General features: G+C 46.1%; 1 protein-coding gene across 3 annotated transcripts in view; it reads left to right on the top strand.

Moving 5' to 3' along the window:
- The window catches only part of LOC126539902 (uncharacterized), a 112,150-nt gene that overhangs the window by 1,894 nt on the left and 92,269 nt on the right, over positions 1-17,987 (top strand). For all 3 annotated transcript variants that reach the window (XM_050186716.3, XM_050186717.3, XM_050186719.2), the window contains exon 2: positions 12,564-12,656. In XM_050186716.3, coding sequence (XP_050042673.1) covers positions 12,569-12,656 — 88 coding nt within the window. In that variant the 5' untranslated portion in view covers positions 12,564-12,568. The remainder of the gene's footprint in view (positions 1-12,563; positions 12,657-17,987) is intronic.

Consider the following 17,987-nt stretch of genomic DNA (forward strand, 5'->3'; position numbering starts at 1 on the left):
ATGTAGAAGTTAATATGTGGCTGTATCGCATGACCAGACGAAGTGCGGAGTGTGACAGCGGTGGTCAGAGCAAGAATAAGGGACTTTTCATGCTCGACCTTCATATTCTTAAGACCAAGGTTTCTGAATAAATTACACTACAGTGAGCTGGATTAATTATGCAGCGTGGTCACTCTACCCGTTGTATATTGTGTTTAACCAATTGGGAGGTTAGTAATCTACTGCAAAGCAGTGATTTGGGCTTGTTGGTAAGACATCATGAGGCTTATAGCGCGTGAAAAAGACAAGGACGAAAGTGAGATGTGACACACACAGGCGCTATAGTAATCTAGCTGTTCTTCCCACTTGGCATTTTCGTATGTGACTCTTAAAAAAATGTTCAGTACGCCATCAACATGTGGATTGGAGCACAGCCACCTGGACATACTTAATGCTGTTTGAAGAGTAGTGCATTATCAATCCTATCAGTTACAGCTGTGCATGAGAGATACATTTCTGAAACAAACTGAAATGATTCTACATAAAATATGCCAATTAATGTTTTTGGTGTTATCTTTCAACTTTTGCCCACCAAATATAGTTTTGGTAACATTATTGCCAAACAAACTTACTGCATTCATTGCAGCAGTTGTCATCACAAAATTTAGTGTCATTAAATGTGTGCATGCAGCAGCAAGTTCCAATATAAGGGCGTTAAGAAACGTAAGGTCCTAGACAATTACCTATGTTAACCTTGTATGCGTGGCGCAGATATAATGCTAGCAAGAAGCTGTCAGACAAAATCTCAAAGTTAGGTTTTGCTGTGCCTTGTTCTCTTCTGAAAAATAACAAAATAATGCTGCAAACTGTATGCTTGTATATAGTGTGTTTAATTCACTATAAACAGTCTTTGCAAACCTGTTAGAAGGCTGCCTTTAAGATGGCCCTGCAGCACCATTTGTGAAAGGTGCAGAATGTGTCTAGTAATAAGGTACATCTCCTCACAAATCTTTTCCAACAAGGAGTTTTCTAAAGCATTTTGTATGAATGAAGTTATCAGCAATCAAGTGCTGTCACTGCCACGACCCTGTGGTCTTTCCCTTCCCTTTTCATTGTACATGTGGCACGAGGTTAGAAACTGTGCCCACATAAAGCACCACGCTTCATCCACCATTGCTACAAGCATTTGTATTGGCATGACCTAGAGATTATGACACAACCCTACATCACGCTGCCGAATATTGTGAGTCACAGTATCAACACAGTGGTTTCATTCTTCGCCACAATGATTCATTCAACACTGCCTTATCACTAATAAGAGTCCTCCCTTTTGTTTCTTCCGGTCTGCTGCTCTCAGTTCATTTTTGTTCGCTTTGGATAAGACAAACTAATGCTGTTGCTAAATTTTGTAATCGACAGACCACGTCCTCAACATTTCGTTGTGTATCACAAAACTACAAGCGAAAAGAATGCTCTCTGAAATTAACTATGAATGCTGTATAAGATAACCTAACATTCAGAACAAAACCAACTTAGTCTTCTCTTTAAAATTCATTTTTAGAGGCTTATCTTGCCCTAAAGAACAACTATCTGCACTCTGTGAGCTTTCTTTCTTTAACACGGCTGGCAAATGTCCAGTCAAGAACGCTATGTTGTGCTAGCATGTGCATGCCATTCATGACCTGAACGGAATATACGCATAGTGTTGAGAAATACAAGGCATGCAAGTTGTTATTGTTTAGTGACAAGATAAGCCCTAAAAAGTGCACATCTTTGTTAGAGTGTACAAACTTAAAAAAAAAATGCACTCTCTTTAGGGTGCATTTTCATCACAGTGATAATCATTGTCAAGTCTTTCCTTAACTCTGTGTGTCCACTACATGTCAGGATTACTGTACATACTTTAGCATCTATATTTCATCTCACAAGTTGTTTGCAGTGCTGCTGAAGGGATGAGGCATACATAGACAATATCCTTGCGCAGTCAAATATAGTTCCGGTTACTGTCTGATTAGTAGCAAGGGTAGGGCTTTTTTTTTCTTTTTGTGCATGATGTGTTACAGCGGCATGTGACATGTTATGACCTTTGCACATGCACGTTGAATACCATGAATTCAGCAATCGCTGAGCAGATGATGCGGTGCGGATGGACACATCTTGAGGGACATTCGGCTTTCCTATTGGCTAAGGAGTCCGACAGCTTCCACAGTGCTGCAAATTACTTACGAGATGGAGTATAATAGAAATCCTGGCCCAAAATTTCAACATTTTAGGGGGTGTTATTCCGGGTGCGAGAAAGGGCGCAAAACAGTGCCTGGTGATGGTTCCACAGTAATGCAGATTTCAGAGGTGCAATGGAGCTTGCAAATGAACAGAGGGAAAAAAAAAAAAAAAAAGACGTACGCTAGTAGTCATGACTGTTGTGAAGTGAAAAGAGCAGACTGTAGCACAAGGTCGCACAGAAGTGGAAGCTGAAGTCCTTTATTTGAATTTCTGAGGTGATGACCATATGTAATTTTTACTTAGCAAAGTTGATTTGGATAATTATAGTATTGCTGATGACATTTTACTGTGAATAGCAGTTCTGAGCTAGGAATTGAACAAAACTTGCCCATACTCATTCATAAACTGTACCTTTAGCGTAGGGCTCGTTCATTGTCATCAAAATCAGGCTTGGCATGGCCCACTTGGGCTCAAAGCTGCCCACATGAAGTCAAAGCGTAAACGAGGGACCACAAATTACTTTCCTACTTTAGTAAGTCGTAAGTAATCAGACTTATCTAGAATCACTCGGTACTCGCCGAATTCAAGCTTAGGCAGGCTCACTCAGGCAGGCTTGTAGGCTCACAGATTCATAATTCGAATACAGCAATGTAGTCATAAGACAGACACACAGCATAGACATGAGCCCAGACGAGGAAGCGGCAGTGACAAGCAAAGACAAGGAAGTGTTTACGCTGTGTGTTTACGCCCCGTGTTTACGCTGTGTGTGTCTTTGTGTGCGTGTACCTCTACAGCACCGTATTCTAATCATACTATTCCGCCTACTAGTCCCGATGCAAGCCTTTATCACAAATTCATACTGATCACTTTCACTGAATTACCAGCTCACTAAAGAAATATTACAAGTTTTGAAGCAAAGCTTGCTTTTCCTACCTTTCTGGTGTTTCACGTTTTTCAGTGATGTGGTTCTTGCTAGGTAGAGCACACAGTCAGCGCCTTCTAGAGAGACTGTACAACATAAGAGTTCTGATGTTTGAGGGAGGAAAAGCACTTGCGCATGTGAGGAACGCCATCTAGTGAGAAGTGTGAGTAAGGGAGAAAGAAGACACGTCACAATGTGGGAAGACATGGGAACACCTGCAAAGCAGTGTGCTGTGTCGTGAAATGGGAGAGGTCTTGCGGAGGCAGCACCTACGGTTGCTTGTTTCTGTGCATATTAAACTGTGTGTGTTAACAAGGGGGACTGCTAGTGGCTTCACAGGAATATGTCCACAAATCTTAATGGAGAAGGAGAAAGCAGCTCAGAAAAGCAGCTGGAAACAGTGGTTGTAACAGCTCCCTGCCTGTATACAAAATGATGCAATCCTGGTGCGTTGCCCCAAATTGCTTCCTAAGAACACCTCTAAAGTGTGCTTCGTCATCATCAGCCTATCTTTATGTCCACTGCAGGATGAAGGCTTCTCCTAGCAATCTCCAACTGCCCCTGTCTTGCGCTAGCCGATTCCCACTTGTGCCTTCAAATTTCCTAATTTCATCACCCCACCTAATTTTCTGCTGCCCTCAACTGCACTTTCTGTCCCTTGGCACCCATTCTGTAACTCTAATAGTCAACCGGTTATCCGCCCTACGCATTACACGGCCTACCCAGCTCCATATTTATTGTGAAGAATTCTTCGCGAACTTTAGGCACTTTGAGTGTGTCTAGCTATGTAGCCTCCTGTGCCATGATGCTGGCAGTGCCTATCAACTTGAGCCGCTGGGTCATGCTTGCGATGCCTTCACAGTCGCTGTATCCTATCCGTTGTCATTCGACTCTCACCTCTGATGCTTGCATACAACCTGCACTCGAGTCGGGTGGCACGAGTAAGAAGATTTAGGCATCTTGGCTGTGGAACACTGGGTGGGGGTTACCTCCGTAAAAACAGCGATTCAAAAGTAAGTTTCCCATGAGCGTTGATTTCCAATCTCTGTACACAGCAATGCTCTGCGCTGCCTCCTTGTTCCTCCCCACACTCGCACCGGGCTTTTGCAGCCCTTTCGTATTTGCCAAACCGTTTAATCAAGTACTGAGGCCTGCTCTTTCACACTGCACATTGAGCCTGAGTATGGCGACGCAGCGCAGTAAACCCAGCATGGCAGCATCATTACAGTGACTCGAATTGATGAACTCGGCTTTTGACGCTAACAAAGCAGCTCTTAGGGGGTCGCAGCTCTATCAAAAATTGCATCAAATCAGGCTTTGCATTCCTCCAGGGTTCGCTTGACCAGCTCGAGTGTGGCCTTCTACTACGGCACTACTGGGCACAAAGGAGGAGCATCATGTTTGCAATAATCGAGCAGCTAGGCAAGCCTACACTATTTCTCACCCTCAGCATGTCCGAGGTCCACAATGAACGCCTACTCGAATTCATCGAGAGATTCAAAGAGCTGGTCAGGGCACACTACCGTGGGGCTGGAACCATGGCCAGCTACTTGCAAAATGCCTCACGTAACTTCGATTGCCATAGTATGTAGGATCTGCTTAATGTTTTCTCTTAATGTCAACTAGAATATCGGCTATCCCCATTTGCTCCCTGATCCACACCGCTCTCTTCTTGTCTCCTAATGTTATGCCTAACATTTTTCATTCCATCGCTCTTTGCATGGTCCTTAATTTGTTCTCGAGCTTCTTTGTTAACCTCCAAGTCTCTGCCTCATATGTTAGCACTGGTAGAATGCAATGATTGTATGCTTTTTTGTTTTTCAACAGTGGTAACCTTCCAGTCAGGATTTGGGTATGCTTGCCGTATGCACTTCAGTCCATTTTTATTCTTGTGTAAATTTCCTTCTCATGATTAGGGTCCCCTGTGAATAATAGACCTAGATAAACATACTCCTGCACTGACTCTAGAGGCTGGAGTACCATTATATATGTCAATTACAGATGTGCTTAGTGTGCTAAAGTGTGCTTCGGCACACTTACTAGCATGCAAGAGGACACAAAAGTTGCTATTCGTGTTAGCACAAGGTTGAGCAACAAAAGACAGGGGAGCTGTGTTCAGAAAAAAAGGGAGAGAACAGTTTTGTGACAAGTTGACTAAGTGGTACAGTGTGTTCCGCTGTTAGAGCAAACACCAAATTAGTATTTCAGGACTAATTGCACTGCTCAGTTTTTATACAAAGGCTTCGACAACAATTTTAAGGTGAAGCTTTCATTGCCTACCATCCCATAGTTTCACCTGGGTAGATCTGTCAGTTGGTCGGTCACTGGTCCGGTTCTCATCAAGTAGACCTGTGTCCTAGCAGAGCGTCTACTAGTGTTCGTGAGGTGCGCGGGAGTATAGTTCACTTTGCTGATCTTGTCAAGGACAACATACAATCCATCATAGTTTACCAGCAGCTTGTGGCACAAACTCCGCTTCCTTGTGGGAGTCCAAACCCCAAAGGAGATCACCAGGGTGATATGTAACAGGCTGATGGTGTGTGTTGTAATGTGCTTTAGAGTTTTCTTGCGACGCCAGAGTCTGCAGACAAAGAAGTCGCTGAGCCTCTTCAGCGAGGCATAGTGTATGGTGACTGGAAGGTTGTCGTGGTGCTAAATATGGAGGACACTGTCAAGCCTATACCGGGGCAGGCGAGCATATAAAAAAGGGGCTGTCAGCCCAATGCTCTTTGTGGCATTAAGTCACAAACGCACTTATACTTCTCTTGTGCCAACATCAGCTAGCTCTTTCAGATGGTTGCCATGTTTAGATCATAATAATGGTGATTCCCATATTGTAGCACATGCCCTCAGTGGTTGATTGGCCAAGAAGCAGGTGGTACTTATGGTGCCATTGCCATTTAGGTTTCTGAGATAAGCAGTGCGTGTTGATAAGGACGATGACGATTTATATACAATGGCATATACCTGAGAAGTGGGTGGTACAGTGGCACATGACTACAATGGGCAATTGGCTGAAAAGTGGGTGGTACATATCGTGTCACCAGCTATCTCTTTGAGATTACTACCGTGTGTTGACGATCATAATTTCTATACTATGGCACATAGTCACAATGGAGGCTCAGCCAAGAAGTGAGTTCATGTGTTGAGTATGATGATGATTTGCATACTATGACATGTGCCCGTAACGGGGGATCGGCTGAGAAGCATGTCTGTGAGTTGATTATGAAGATAATTTCCATATTTACTGCCCAACAAGTGGGCAGTAAATATCGTGCCATCAACTAGCTCTTTAACATGATCACCACGTGTTGGTGATTGTGATTTCTATAGTGTGGCGTACACCTACAATAGGCAGTCGGCCAAGAAGCATGTTCACATGCTGAATATGATGATGATTTCTATACCATGGCACATACTCACAGTCGGTGATTAACCAAGAAGCGGGCAGTACATATTGTTACGGAAGGATAAAAGAAGAGGAAGGAACGAAGAAGATCACAAGACGCTGGCTGCTGCGTGTTGTTGCTGGTCAGCCATCTTTAACTACACTGACTCTGCTTGTGTATATATTGTAGACACAGTCTTTTTATACTCGCAACATCCCCGTAACATATTGTTGGAGGTATGGGGTACCACGGCTGGAAACGGAGCTCCGCAGTGGATGTCGCATCACCGTCCCCACCATGAATGACGGTGAGCACGCGGGATCAACGTCGCCGTCGCCAGCTACGTCGCTGTTCCCTTGGGTTGTGGTTGTGCAACCCAAGGATCCTGGAACTTTCTGTGGGCTGAATGGCACCGATGTTGACGAGTGGGTGGCTATATACGAACGCACAAGTAAATCAACAGATATGACCCTATGCTTATGCTAGCTAACCTGTTGTTCTACCTAAGAGGCATGGCAAAAGTGTGGTACAAAAACCACGAAGAGGAGCTTACCAGCACCAATGCAAAGAGAAGTCGACAGAGTTGTTTGGCAAACCAGCCGGCCGTAAAATTGCCGCAAAGCAGGAACTAGCCTCCGGTGCCCAATCCCCAACGGCGTCCTATGTCTCTCACCTCCAGGACGTGCTGGCACTTTGTCGTAAAGTGGATCATGACATGGGACAGAGGCTGAGAAGGTCGGGCACGTGCTGAAGGGCATTGCTCATGACGACTTTAATCTGCTCATGTGCAAAAGCTGCTTGACAGTTGATGCTACCATCAAAGAGTGCAGACAATTTGAGCAGACCAAAAGCCGACGCGTCTTGCAACCATTCGCTAGACTTCCCAATACTGCCGCAACGTTGACGTGTGAAGATCAACCCACACAGCAGCATGCATTGCCATCAGAGTACGTGGTGCGAATCGTTCGACATGAACTGGATGCGATGGCGCCCGCAGCTTTTTGTTCGCGTAGCCCTGATGCTACCCCTTTTTCAGTTCCCCTAGTACAAGCCATTGTTTGCCAGGAACTTGAAAACATTGGTTTAACTTTCTGTCTGCTGTCGTCAACCCCAGAGTCAATGAATGCCTTTCTACTATTTTCGCTGCACCTCGACACTTCTTTCCGCGTTATTGCAACCCAACTGAGTGGAGAAATGCGGACGACCAGCCAATATGTTTCACCTGTCGCCGCATTGGTCTTGTCGCTCGATACTGTCGCAACTCATGGCCCTCAACACCTCGCACGTCGACCAACCTGAGCCGTTTTGATGGAAATGCCCGCAATGTTTCACTCACCGCTGAGTCTAACAGCACCAGCAACTCTGCTAGGAACACGTGGTGCAGTCGCCCACCATCGCCGCACGGACACCAGTCTTTTCCACCGCAAACACGTCGTCCATCTTCCTGTTCGCCACAACCAAGTTGCCTTTCGTCCCCTGTGGTTTTTGGCTGCACCCTTTCGGGAAACTAAGAAATGGAGCCCTCGGAGATGGTGCTGCATTGCCTACTACCGCAGCAAATCCTCTGTCTGTAGCCACAAAGAGAAGTGTAATTGATGTTAAAATAGACAGTGTACATGTCCAAGAGCTTGTCGACACTGGAGCCCACGTATCTGTGATGAGTGCTAGCCTTCGTAGACGTTTAAAAAAGGTCCTCCCCCAGCAGCTGCCTGAGTGCTTCGTGTGGCCGACGGCAGCATGCTGGTTGTTCTTGGAATGTGTACTACACGTTTAAGTATAGCCAGCCGGCCTACTTCTGTTCTCTTTGCTGTGATCGACAACTGCTCTCACGACGTTACCCTTGGACTGGACTTTTTATCCAATCATTCTGCTCTCATCGACTGTGCAACCGGCGTTCTTCAGTTAGAACTGCCTCAACTCGCCGATGCTCTGAGCACCGCCCCACCGCACATGTGCTCGCTTCACGATATGCGTCAGTCACCCATGGCAGTTACTTACATCACTTTGGCCGCCCAGCCGCAGGATCCTGATCGTGAATATGGGCTTCGCCCCATCGTCGACATGCTTTTGAACCGGAATGTTGCTGTTCTGCATATGCTGGTGACGGTTACTAATAACAATGTCGTTCTATCGTTTCTGAATTTCAGCCACCAACTCTTTGATATGATCACTGCATGTTGACAGTAATTATGTTTTCCATTCTATGGCACACACCGACAACAAGGGGTCTGTCAGGATGCATGGCCACGGGTTGATGATGATGACAATAATTTTTATACAATAGCACATACCCACAATGGGGGATTGGCCAACAAGTGGGGGGCACATATTTTGCCATTGCCAACTACCTCTTTGAGTTAAACACCATGTGTTAATGATGAATATAATTTCTGTTATGACACCTACCTGCAACAAGCGATTGGCCAAAAAGTGGCCGGTACATTTAAAATAAATGAAAAGAAAGGAAGAAGTGCAAGCTAATATAAGATTTGTCATATTGTGTAGCATGGGTGTGTGAGAGCACATGCGCATGCCAATTTCCGTTACGCCAAAAGTGAAATGGAGAAATTTATAGCATTTTATTAACCAGTTGATGAAAGCTTGTTTCACATAGATTCCAACGTGTGCATTGATCTGCAAAATTATATTTTGCCATAGTAGGTTTCTAATGTGTCACGTGAAATTCTTTTTTTGTATGGAGTTGGCACATTCAAGTTGTGTTATTTTGAGTATATAATTAGGTGTTCAAGAGTGTACTTCACTTTACATGGGCAATGGGCCATGCTCCCACTGTGCCATCGGGTGACAGAATTATTGTTTTGTGGAGATGTTCGTGGGTTTCTTGCAAAATATTTAAGCTGAACCTCAAATGGAGTGAATAATCGGCCCCTTTATTGAGAGACTATAGTCTTGACCTAAGTGAAACATATTATTTACATTTTGTAGTACTTAATATAAGCAGTTACTTGGATTATAACAGAAGCATCCAGACATCTCTGCAGCATTTAATTATGTCGAAACAATTTGGATTTATTGCAGGCAATGTGCAGTGACGGAAGTAAACACACATGCACACTGTTGGTTTGCACAGTCGGGCCCAATATACCTTCCACTGCGTGCAGTTGGCAGACTGAGTATAGCGTCCAGATTCTGCGCCATAGAATGCAGGGATGCCCAGGCCATGCTTCATATGAAGCCGCTAATCAGTGTGCCTACTGGTGTCACACCTTATTTATTCTTTATTCTTGCTTTTTTTATGTTGCCTGACAGTTACAAATATGGCGTAAGTGCACCTTTTATAAACATAGGTTGAAACATGAATGTGTTGCATTATAGTGCAGTCCAAAAAAAAATAAGAAACATATGGGGCAGATTGGATTGATATCTTTAAATTGCAGATATAAATCTTTAGAATGACTTCAACATTGGTAAATATATTTTAAAGTAAAAAAAATTATATGTGCTGTATACATGCTTTATTCCATATCTGGATTCAGTTCCTTCTTGCTTTTTTTTTTTTCAAAATATAAATATTTATGCATCCTGTATATATCTGCAAAATGACTGTGAAACAGCCAGCATGTGTAGCCATAGCTAAAGTGAGGCATGCAGGTGAGCACTCACAAGTAAACTTGGTGGTTGCGTTTTTGTCAGAAAGACCAGGCGAGTGACAAACCTCTGGTGATGGACCTATCCATAAATATGCGTGCACCATCTGCGGTGGCTGCAACGCAGTATGGGAAGTTGGAGCGCCGGCCATTGTGGCCGCCGAAGAGCTGCCGGTTTGCCTTCCCTGCAGTGTTCGAGACGCGTGTGGCCCTTGTGCCGCAACACCTTGTGTCTAACTATCAGCAGCAGCCTCTGACAGTGCGTGTGCTTTTCTGGAATGGCCCATTGTTGGGCTGCTTAATGAGATACAATCAGTTTTTATGCGTCTATAGGAAAGAGATGCATGTGTGGCTGTACTGTCTGTTTGCAAGTGCCTACCTGCAAACAAGACGATGAGCAAAACAAGAACAAGGTGAAAGGCTTCAAGCCTTGAAAAAGACAAGTGCACTTGTCGAAATGTTGGCTCCTGCTTTCACCTTGTTCTCATTTTGCTCATCATCTTGAATTTCCATCTAGCACCTTCCCCGTGTTTTACCTGTAAACAAGTAATAGCACAACTCTGAAAGAATTACTTGTGGGCGCATCTTGTGGTAACACTTTGAAAGGTCAGAAATCAGATTTTGTGACTGTTACATTGAAAATAAATGTAGCAGAGCCCATCTCACGATCACTGTCAACGGTAACTCTGTTACCATTGAACCAGTATAGTGACACAACGTATTTGTGCCATCAAAACGAGTTATGTATGAGGGATATACTGCAGCAGGACTTCTCCCTCGCGCTTTCCTAAGATCACTCGGCAACATTTCACGTGGCCTCTGAAGTGCATGGTGCGGCGATGCATGTGAATGCTGAGAAAGTGTCGTACAGCAACCGGGCTCCTGTCGTGCTTCTTTCTGGACGTGCTGTGCCATCTAGTGCCACCGCCGAAAAGTGTGCACATGGCCTCTGAGATGAGAATCGTGGCACGCCGGTGCCTGTGAACGCTGAGAATTGTTCCCTCGCTTGCCGCACACTTGGTGGCACACAGTCAGTGACCCAAGTTGGCGAGAAGTTCGATAAAGAGCGGAACATACCCGCTGCATTTGTTGCACAGCCTGCTAATGTGTCGGGTTGCTATTCTTGAGGAACCCTTGGGACCTGGGTTCAATTTTACTCAGTATTGGAGTGGAATCAGAGCATTGGAATGTTTTTTCGTCATTGTAGAGAGGCACATTTCCAGTGGCAAATACTTAGTTGCCCGAGTTGACGTCAAAAATGTTGATTGAAGAGCGGCACACACCTACTGGCACACATCCATTGACCCAAGTTGGCATCAAAGAGCTTCACTGGAGACCAGCACAGACATAGTGGCTTATACCCAGTATGCACTCCATGTTGGCATCAAAAAGCTTCTTTGAGCAGCGGTGCCTACCGAGTCCTGCATTTACAGTGACCCAGGTTGGTGTGAAAGAGGTTCATTGAAGAGCAGCACATATGTACACACTGGCACATACTCAGTGACCCAAGTTGGTCCAATGGTTGGTTTTGAGCCCTGTTACCTTAGCACAGCAGCCTGATGTGCTATCTGTTCGACCACAGACTACCTAGTGACCCGGGAAGGCAGGAAAATGGTTAGATATGTAGATACTACATATGTACATGTATGTATGCGCATACATACATACATACATACATACATACATACATACATACATACACACATACATAAATACATACATACATAACCACCAGAAAGGGGAAAGTGCGTGAGTACCCAGAGAATGCTAAATCACCAGAAGGGCAGATCAACAATATTGAATCCAAAGCACACACATGCAGGGCTTGTGTGTGTGGCCGTGTAAACAAGGCAAGGCGTGAATACTAGTAGCCATCACTGTGGCAATTACTATATGCAGAGAAAAATCGGTCGTGGTGGAAGCCAACAGCAGCAAAATTTAATTTTCTGGGAACTTGCAGCATGTAGCCGCACCTTCCAGGCAATTGTGAGTGGCGTTTTGTTTTAAAACAACATATTTTATCAATGTACAGTTGCCATATGCATACGTCTTCGATTGTTTCCGTTGCTGTACATGTTCAACAGTGACCCTCAAAGGGTTAAGGAGGTCCAGAAGGGTGTGTTTGACAGATGGCATCTGGTGGTGTGGATTGTACTTAGTTTTCACGACAGCTTTGATGATGGACAGAGGGCAGCACTGTTCCCATTTTTCCACCAGCATATGGAGCCAGCATACTGCAAAGTGTGATTTGCCAGGAGTACTAGTGATGTCATCTAGCAGCATTAACGAATTCGTCTTCTACATTTAGTGTTTTTTCCATGTAGTTTTTATCCTGGCACACTACTGACGTCTTGTGAAGGCCCTTCAGTAGGAATGCTCGGCCAACCTGTCAGTTGTGACTGCCATGTGTACTCCTGATGATTCTGACTTCTGTATGTGCAGTGGGCATGCAGTCAGCGCCTCGCCAGCTGGTGGCACTGGCGAGCCACCAAGAGGCGGCCAAGAGGCATAACGATGCTCTCCAGTCTCAGCCGGGTAAGCCCATTTCCAGTAGCCTGTATGTGGCTCCTCGCTTTTGGTCGTCCAGTGTGGCCATGCCACTGGAGACTGATCAGCGGTCTTCAAATTGTAGCCAAAGGTTTGGTGGAGAACCAGCTGGTCAAGTGGAAACACATTTAGTAGAACAGGTCACTAACTGATGTCAAAAACACACATTCACAGTCTGCACAGATGAGGAAACTGTTAGAGCAAGATCTTAAACGGATATGTCCGATCTGTACAAATCTCGACAAACAAGGGGTTTAAGCAGATTGCTTGCTTTGTACAGCATTCACATGTCAATGTGTATGGATGACATTATTCAGTGACTTGCTTTACTAATAATTCTTTATGTGTGATGGAATCCTGTTCTGAATGACCAGTATCACACAGAGAATGACCCGAGGACTGGTATTTCAGGATGTTTCCTTGACATTAGTGGACTTGGAAGAATGAAGGAAAAAAATAAAATAAATAAAAAATAAGCAAGAGACAAGGGGTGCTAATGCTTATTCTTGATTTTCCTTTTTATTCCTTCACTAATTCTGAGTTGTGCTGAGGTCAAGGAAATGTCATGGAATACCAACCTTCCTTAACCACCATCTCTGATTTGATATTTAAGAAGGCTTACCTCAGATGCAGTTAGCAATGTCAGATACAAAAATATGAGTTTTTTTCAGTGCTTGATTAACTTCTGAAAATGTCCCCACCTAATTAAACAATCCCGCTCCTTTGTCCTGAAAATTTCCTTCATTAAACCAGCTGTGAGAGCACATTGTGCGGTCTAAATGATTAGTGACAAAAACATCACTTTGTTACAGGAGCCCTGTGTTCAAATATCAATGCAAGCTTAGCAGTTCACTTGGCTTTAGCTTTTACTTCCTACGGCTTTCCCATGCACACTTCACTTGTAAAAAATGTTCTTTACTAGGGTTATGCAAATATCTGGTTCTTTCGAATAATGTATTGAATAATATTGAAGAAGTAGATTTATTACTTGAAGTGAACAAGGATCATTCGATTTTTCCAGATGCTTCTAAATTTTTCAATGTTATTCAATAGAAAAAGGTTGCTGTTTTGCACAAAAGATGAAGCATTGATAGTGATAGCAAAGTATTCGAAAACTGCACGAAATAAGGTTCCTAGTTTAATCAGCCATACAAATTGCTGTAAACATTTGCTTACTGATTAACTGACCGAGCACAGTGTGACACGCGCACAGGGAAACATGGACAGATGTCTCTCAACGACCGTGAACACTTACCGTAACAAAAGCGCCGTGATGAAGGAGACAGGCTTGGAGGAACGAACGATTTGAGCCACCTATAACTTTAACATCTGTTTTCCACTAGGCTTGCAGAAATACAGTGCACATGAAGCGACTAGCCATCTCAGCTCGCCATCCCGCCCCAGATTACCTCCAAGATACGGCACATGGTTTGTATGTGTGCTCAGTTGTGCAGACAGCCAAACGCAGCCAAGGCCAGGCTAGAGGAAGAGATGCACGCATACTGTTAAGATTGGCCTGCAGGGGTACTGTTCTGCAAAGCTATCTCAGCCCGCTGCATGTGCTTCGATCGATCCGCGGTGGTGGCGCCCTTCAGAAAACCAGCGAGGACGACGGCGCTAACCGACCATGAACATCCTTCGGAGAACTGGAGACTACGACAGCAGAGCTGGCCTTGTTTGGCACCCCGTGTATTGTTGGTTGATTTGCCGGGTCTTCATGGTCTCTCTGCAGCAAGAAGAGCCTCCCGAACAAAAGGGTGCTTTGGGGTACGTTTTCCTCGGGCCCCAGGATTTGTCGCAGTCTGCTGACACTCATTGCGACTACAGGAGAAAGGCAGCTCTGGAATTTAGAGGCGCCGGCTCGGGTCAGGAGTGACCACCTGGCTACGAGGACGCGCTCAACTCAGGTTCTGGGAAACCAGTGCGTACATGTGTGTGTAAGCCGTCCCACTCAAAGGCGGCTCGGCTTCGATGACTGGTCGAACGGTTCTCTCACCTAGGGATCTAGGGGGAACAGAGTGTTTATAAGCAGCAGTTTGTCAGCTGCTAGAGGTTGCTCATCATCGTGCTCTGGGATCGTGCTCGTGAGCTGTGTGCTCGTGCTCGAGAAGCAGTGTGTTTGTAGCTTCGTGCTCGCATGCAGTATGCTTCGTCTTGCATGCTCCATTTGGGAGTCACGCTAGACTGTCGAATGTGTCACTCGTTCTAATGTAAAATATGTAAATAAATCCTGCTCGCCTAGTCCTGTCCTCCCAAGTTCCTCTTTACGACCTACAACCCTTACATCTGGTGGCAGCGGCGAGACAACTCCTACAATACCTGCAGGTGGCACATGGGGCGCAATCTTAATGCATTTGGACTATATATGGAATGTCACGGCAACACTGGCAAAGATTCGCCTGGAATGCCCATATACTACTTGCTATCGCAATATGGCATAACACGTGGTATAGTCCGTCGCAACGGCCACCCAGTTGTTGCCCGTGGATGAAGTTGGAAATGGGCCAAGGAAGTCCATGCCGACGTGGAAAAATGGCTCACTGGGATATCTATAGGCTGAAGGTGCCCAACGGGAGACAATGGAGGCTTCTTGCAGCGTTGGCAAAGTTCGCAGGCAGCGACGTAGCTTCGAACAGAGCGATATAACCCAGGCCAGAAAAATCGCCTGCGCCCACCTTCGTACGTACAGGAGACACCCAAATGACCAGTGGTGGGCACATTGTGTAGCTGCGAGAGAATTGTCGAGTGCAGATGCTGAGGAATGACTAGAAGCAGTTCAGCATCATGTGGATTCATATTGCGTCTGTATAAGGTCCCATCCTGGAGAACAAACATATTGTCACGTGCTAGTGACGTTAAAGAACACAGTAGCAGTACTGTGAAAGACAAAAGTAGCTTTTATTGGGCGAACCTGTGCCCACAAAACAGGCTACACTTAAAGCACAACGATAGCGGCGAACACAGTCGGCGATCGTCGAAAATCTGATCAGCGGGTCAAGCGCGTCGGCTTTTATAGAGCAGTCGTCGAATGTTCCAGACTAATCGTTCGGACCCGCGTGCCTTCCACAAAGTTCTACACCATTCGCGTCACGCGATGAGATCAGATAACATAAGGTTCGGCGACAACAGACAGCGGATAGAAGCATCGATAACTTTCCAGAAACTTCGGATACACGCAGGCGCGTCCCACGCTGTGCGATTACATTTGTTACGCGGCGAAACGTGGTTGCCCGATACAGATAAGTACACGTGTCAATACCCCCCTCTTAAAAAGCATCGTCCCGATGCTATAAATATAAGAGAGCGAAACACAAAAGGACACCTATTAAACATAAGTAACAAAACAATGAAAAGAAACAAAGTCCAAAGGTCAGTTACGCGAAGCCCCAAAGTTCATTAACGCTGGTAGTACGGCTTGAGTCGCACAACGTGGACTATTTCAGGTCGTGACCGGCGCCGCTGTGATAGCGAAATGCCGTCTGGCACGACCTCATATTCCAGTGCGCCAATACGTCGGATAACCTTGTAGGGTCCGAAATAGCGTCGCAGTAGCTTCTCACTTAGTCCTCGTCGGCGTATCGGGGTCCATACCCAAACACGGTCGCCGGGTTGGTACTCGACGAAGCGTCGTCGCAGGTTGTACTGTCGGCTGTCGGTACGCTGCTGGTTCTTGATCCGTAAGCGGGCGAGCTGTCGAGCTTCTTCGGCGCGCTGGAGATAGGAAGCGACGTCAAGATTTTCCTCGTCAGTGACGTGCGGCAGCATAGCGTCGAGCGTCGTTGTCGGGTTCCTGCCGTAAACCAGCTTAAATGGCGTGATCTGTGTTGTTTCTTGTACCGCCGTGTTATAAGCGAATGTTACGTACGGCAGGACCGCATCCCACGTCTTGTGCTCGACGTCGACGTACATTGCTAGCATGTCGGCGAGGGTCTTGTTCAGGCGCTCCGTGAGACCATTCGTCTGCGGATGGTAGGCAGTTGTCCTCCTGTGACTTGTCTGGCTGTATTGCAGAATGGCTTGCGTGAGCTCTGCTGTAAAAGCCGTTCCTCTGTCGGTGATGAGGACTTCTGGAGCACCAAGTCGCAGCAGGATGTTCTCGCCGAAAAATTTCGCCACTTCGGCTGCGCTGCCTTTCCGTAGAGCTTTAGTTTCAGCGAAGCGGGTGAGATAGTCTGTCGCTACGACGATCCACTTATTTCCGGAAGTTGATGTCGGAAACGGTCCCAACAAGTCCATCCCGATCTGCTGAAAAGGTCGGTGAGGAGGCTTGATCGGCTGTAGTAATCCCGCTGGCCTTGTCGGTGGTGTCTTGCGTCGCTGACAGTCTCGGCATGTCTTGATGTAACGGGCGACATCGGCGGTTAGGTGCGGCCAGTAATACTTTTCTTGTATCCTCGATAGCGTTCGGGAGAAACCGAGGTGCCCAGCGGTCGGATCGTCATGTAGGGCGTGCAGTACTTCTGGACGCAGCGCCGACGGAACAACAAGAAGGTAGCTGGCGCGGACTGGTGAGAAGTTCTTCTTCACGAGTAGGTTGTTTTGAAGCGTGAACGAAGATAATCCACGCTTAAATGCCCTAGGGACAACGTCGGTGTGCCCTTCCAAATACTCGACTAGGGCTTTTAGCTCCGGGTCCCCTCGTTGTTGTTCGGCGAAATCTTCCGCGCTTATTATGCCAAGGAAGGCGTCGTCATCCTCGTCATCTTGCGGCGGCGGGTCAATGGGGGCGCGTGATAGGCAATCGGCATCTGAGTGTTTTCGTCCGGACTTGTATGTTGCAGTGATGTCATATTGTTGTAGTCTGAGGCTCCACCGTGCCAGCCGTCCTGAAGGGTCCTAGCCAACACAACGCGTGATGGTCGCTGACCACTTTGAATGGCCTGCCATATAGGTAAGGGCGAAATTTCGCTGTAGCCCAAACGATGGCGAGGCATTCCTTTTCGGTTGTAGAATAATAGCCTTCCGCTTTTGACAACGACCAGCTAGCGTAAGCTATCACGTGTTCATGTCCATCTTTTCTCTGGACTAGGACGGCCCCGAGGCCTAGGCTACTGGCGTCAGTGTGAATTTCGGTATCGGCGTGCTCGTCGAAGTGCGCAAGTACGGGCGGCGACTGCATGCGTCGTTTGAGTTCTTGAAATGCGTCGGCCTGCGGCATTTCCCACTTGAACTCGACATCACATTTGGTTAGATGGGTTAGCGGCTCCGCGATGCGTGAAAAGTCCTTGACAAAGCGCCTGTAGTAGGCACACATGCCAAGGAATCTACGCACTGCCTTCTTGTCGATGGGCTGCGGGAACTTTGCGATGGCAGCTGTCT

This window comes from Dermacentor andersoni, chromosome 2 (genome assembly GCF_023375885.2).
Source record: "Dermacentor andersoni chromosome 2, qqDerAnde1_hic_scaffold, whole genome shotgun sequence".
NCBI classification, from domain to species: domain Eukaryota; kingdom Metazoa; phylum Arthropoda; class Arachnida; order Ixodida; family Ixodidae; genus Dermacentor; species Dermacentor andersoni.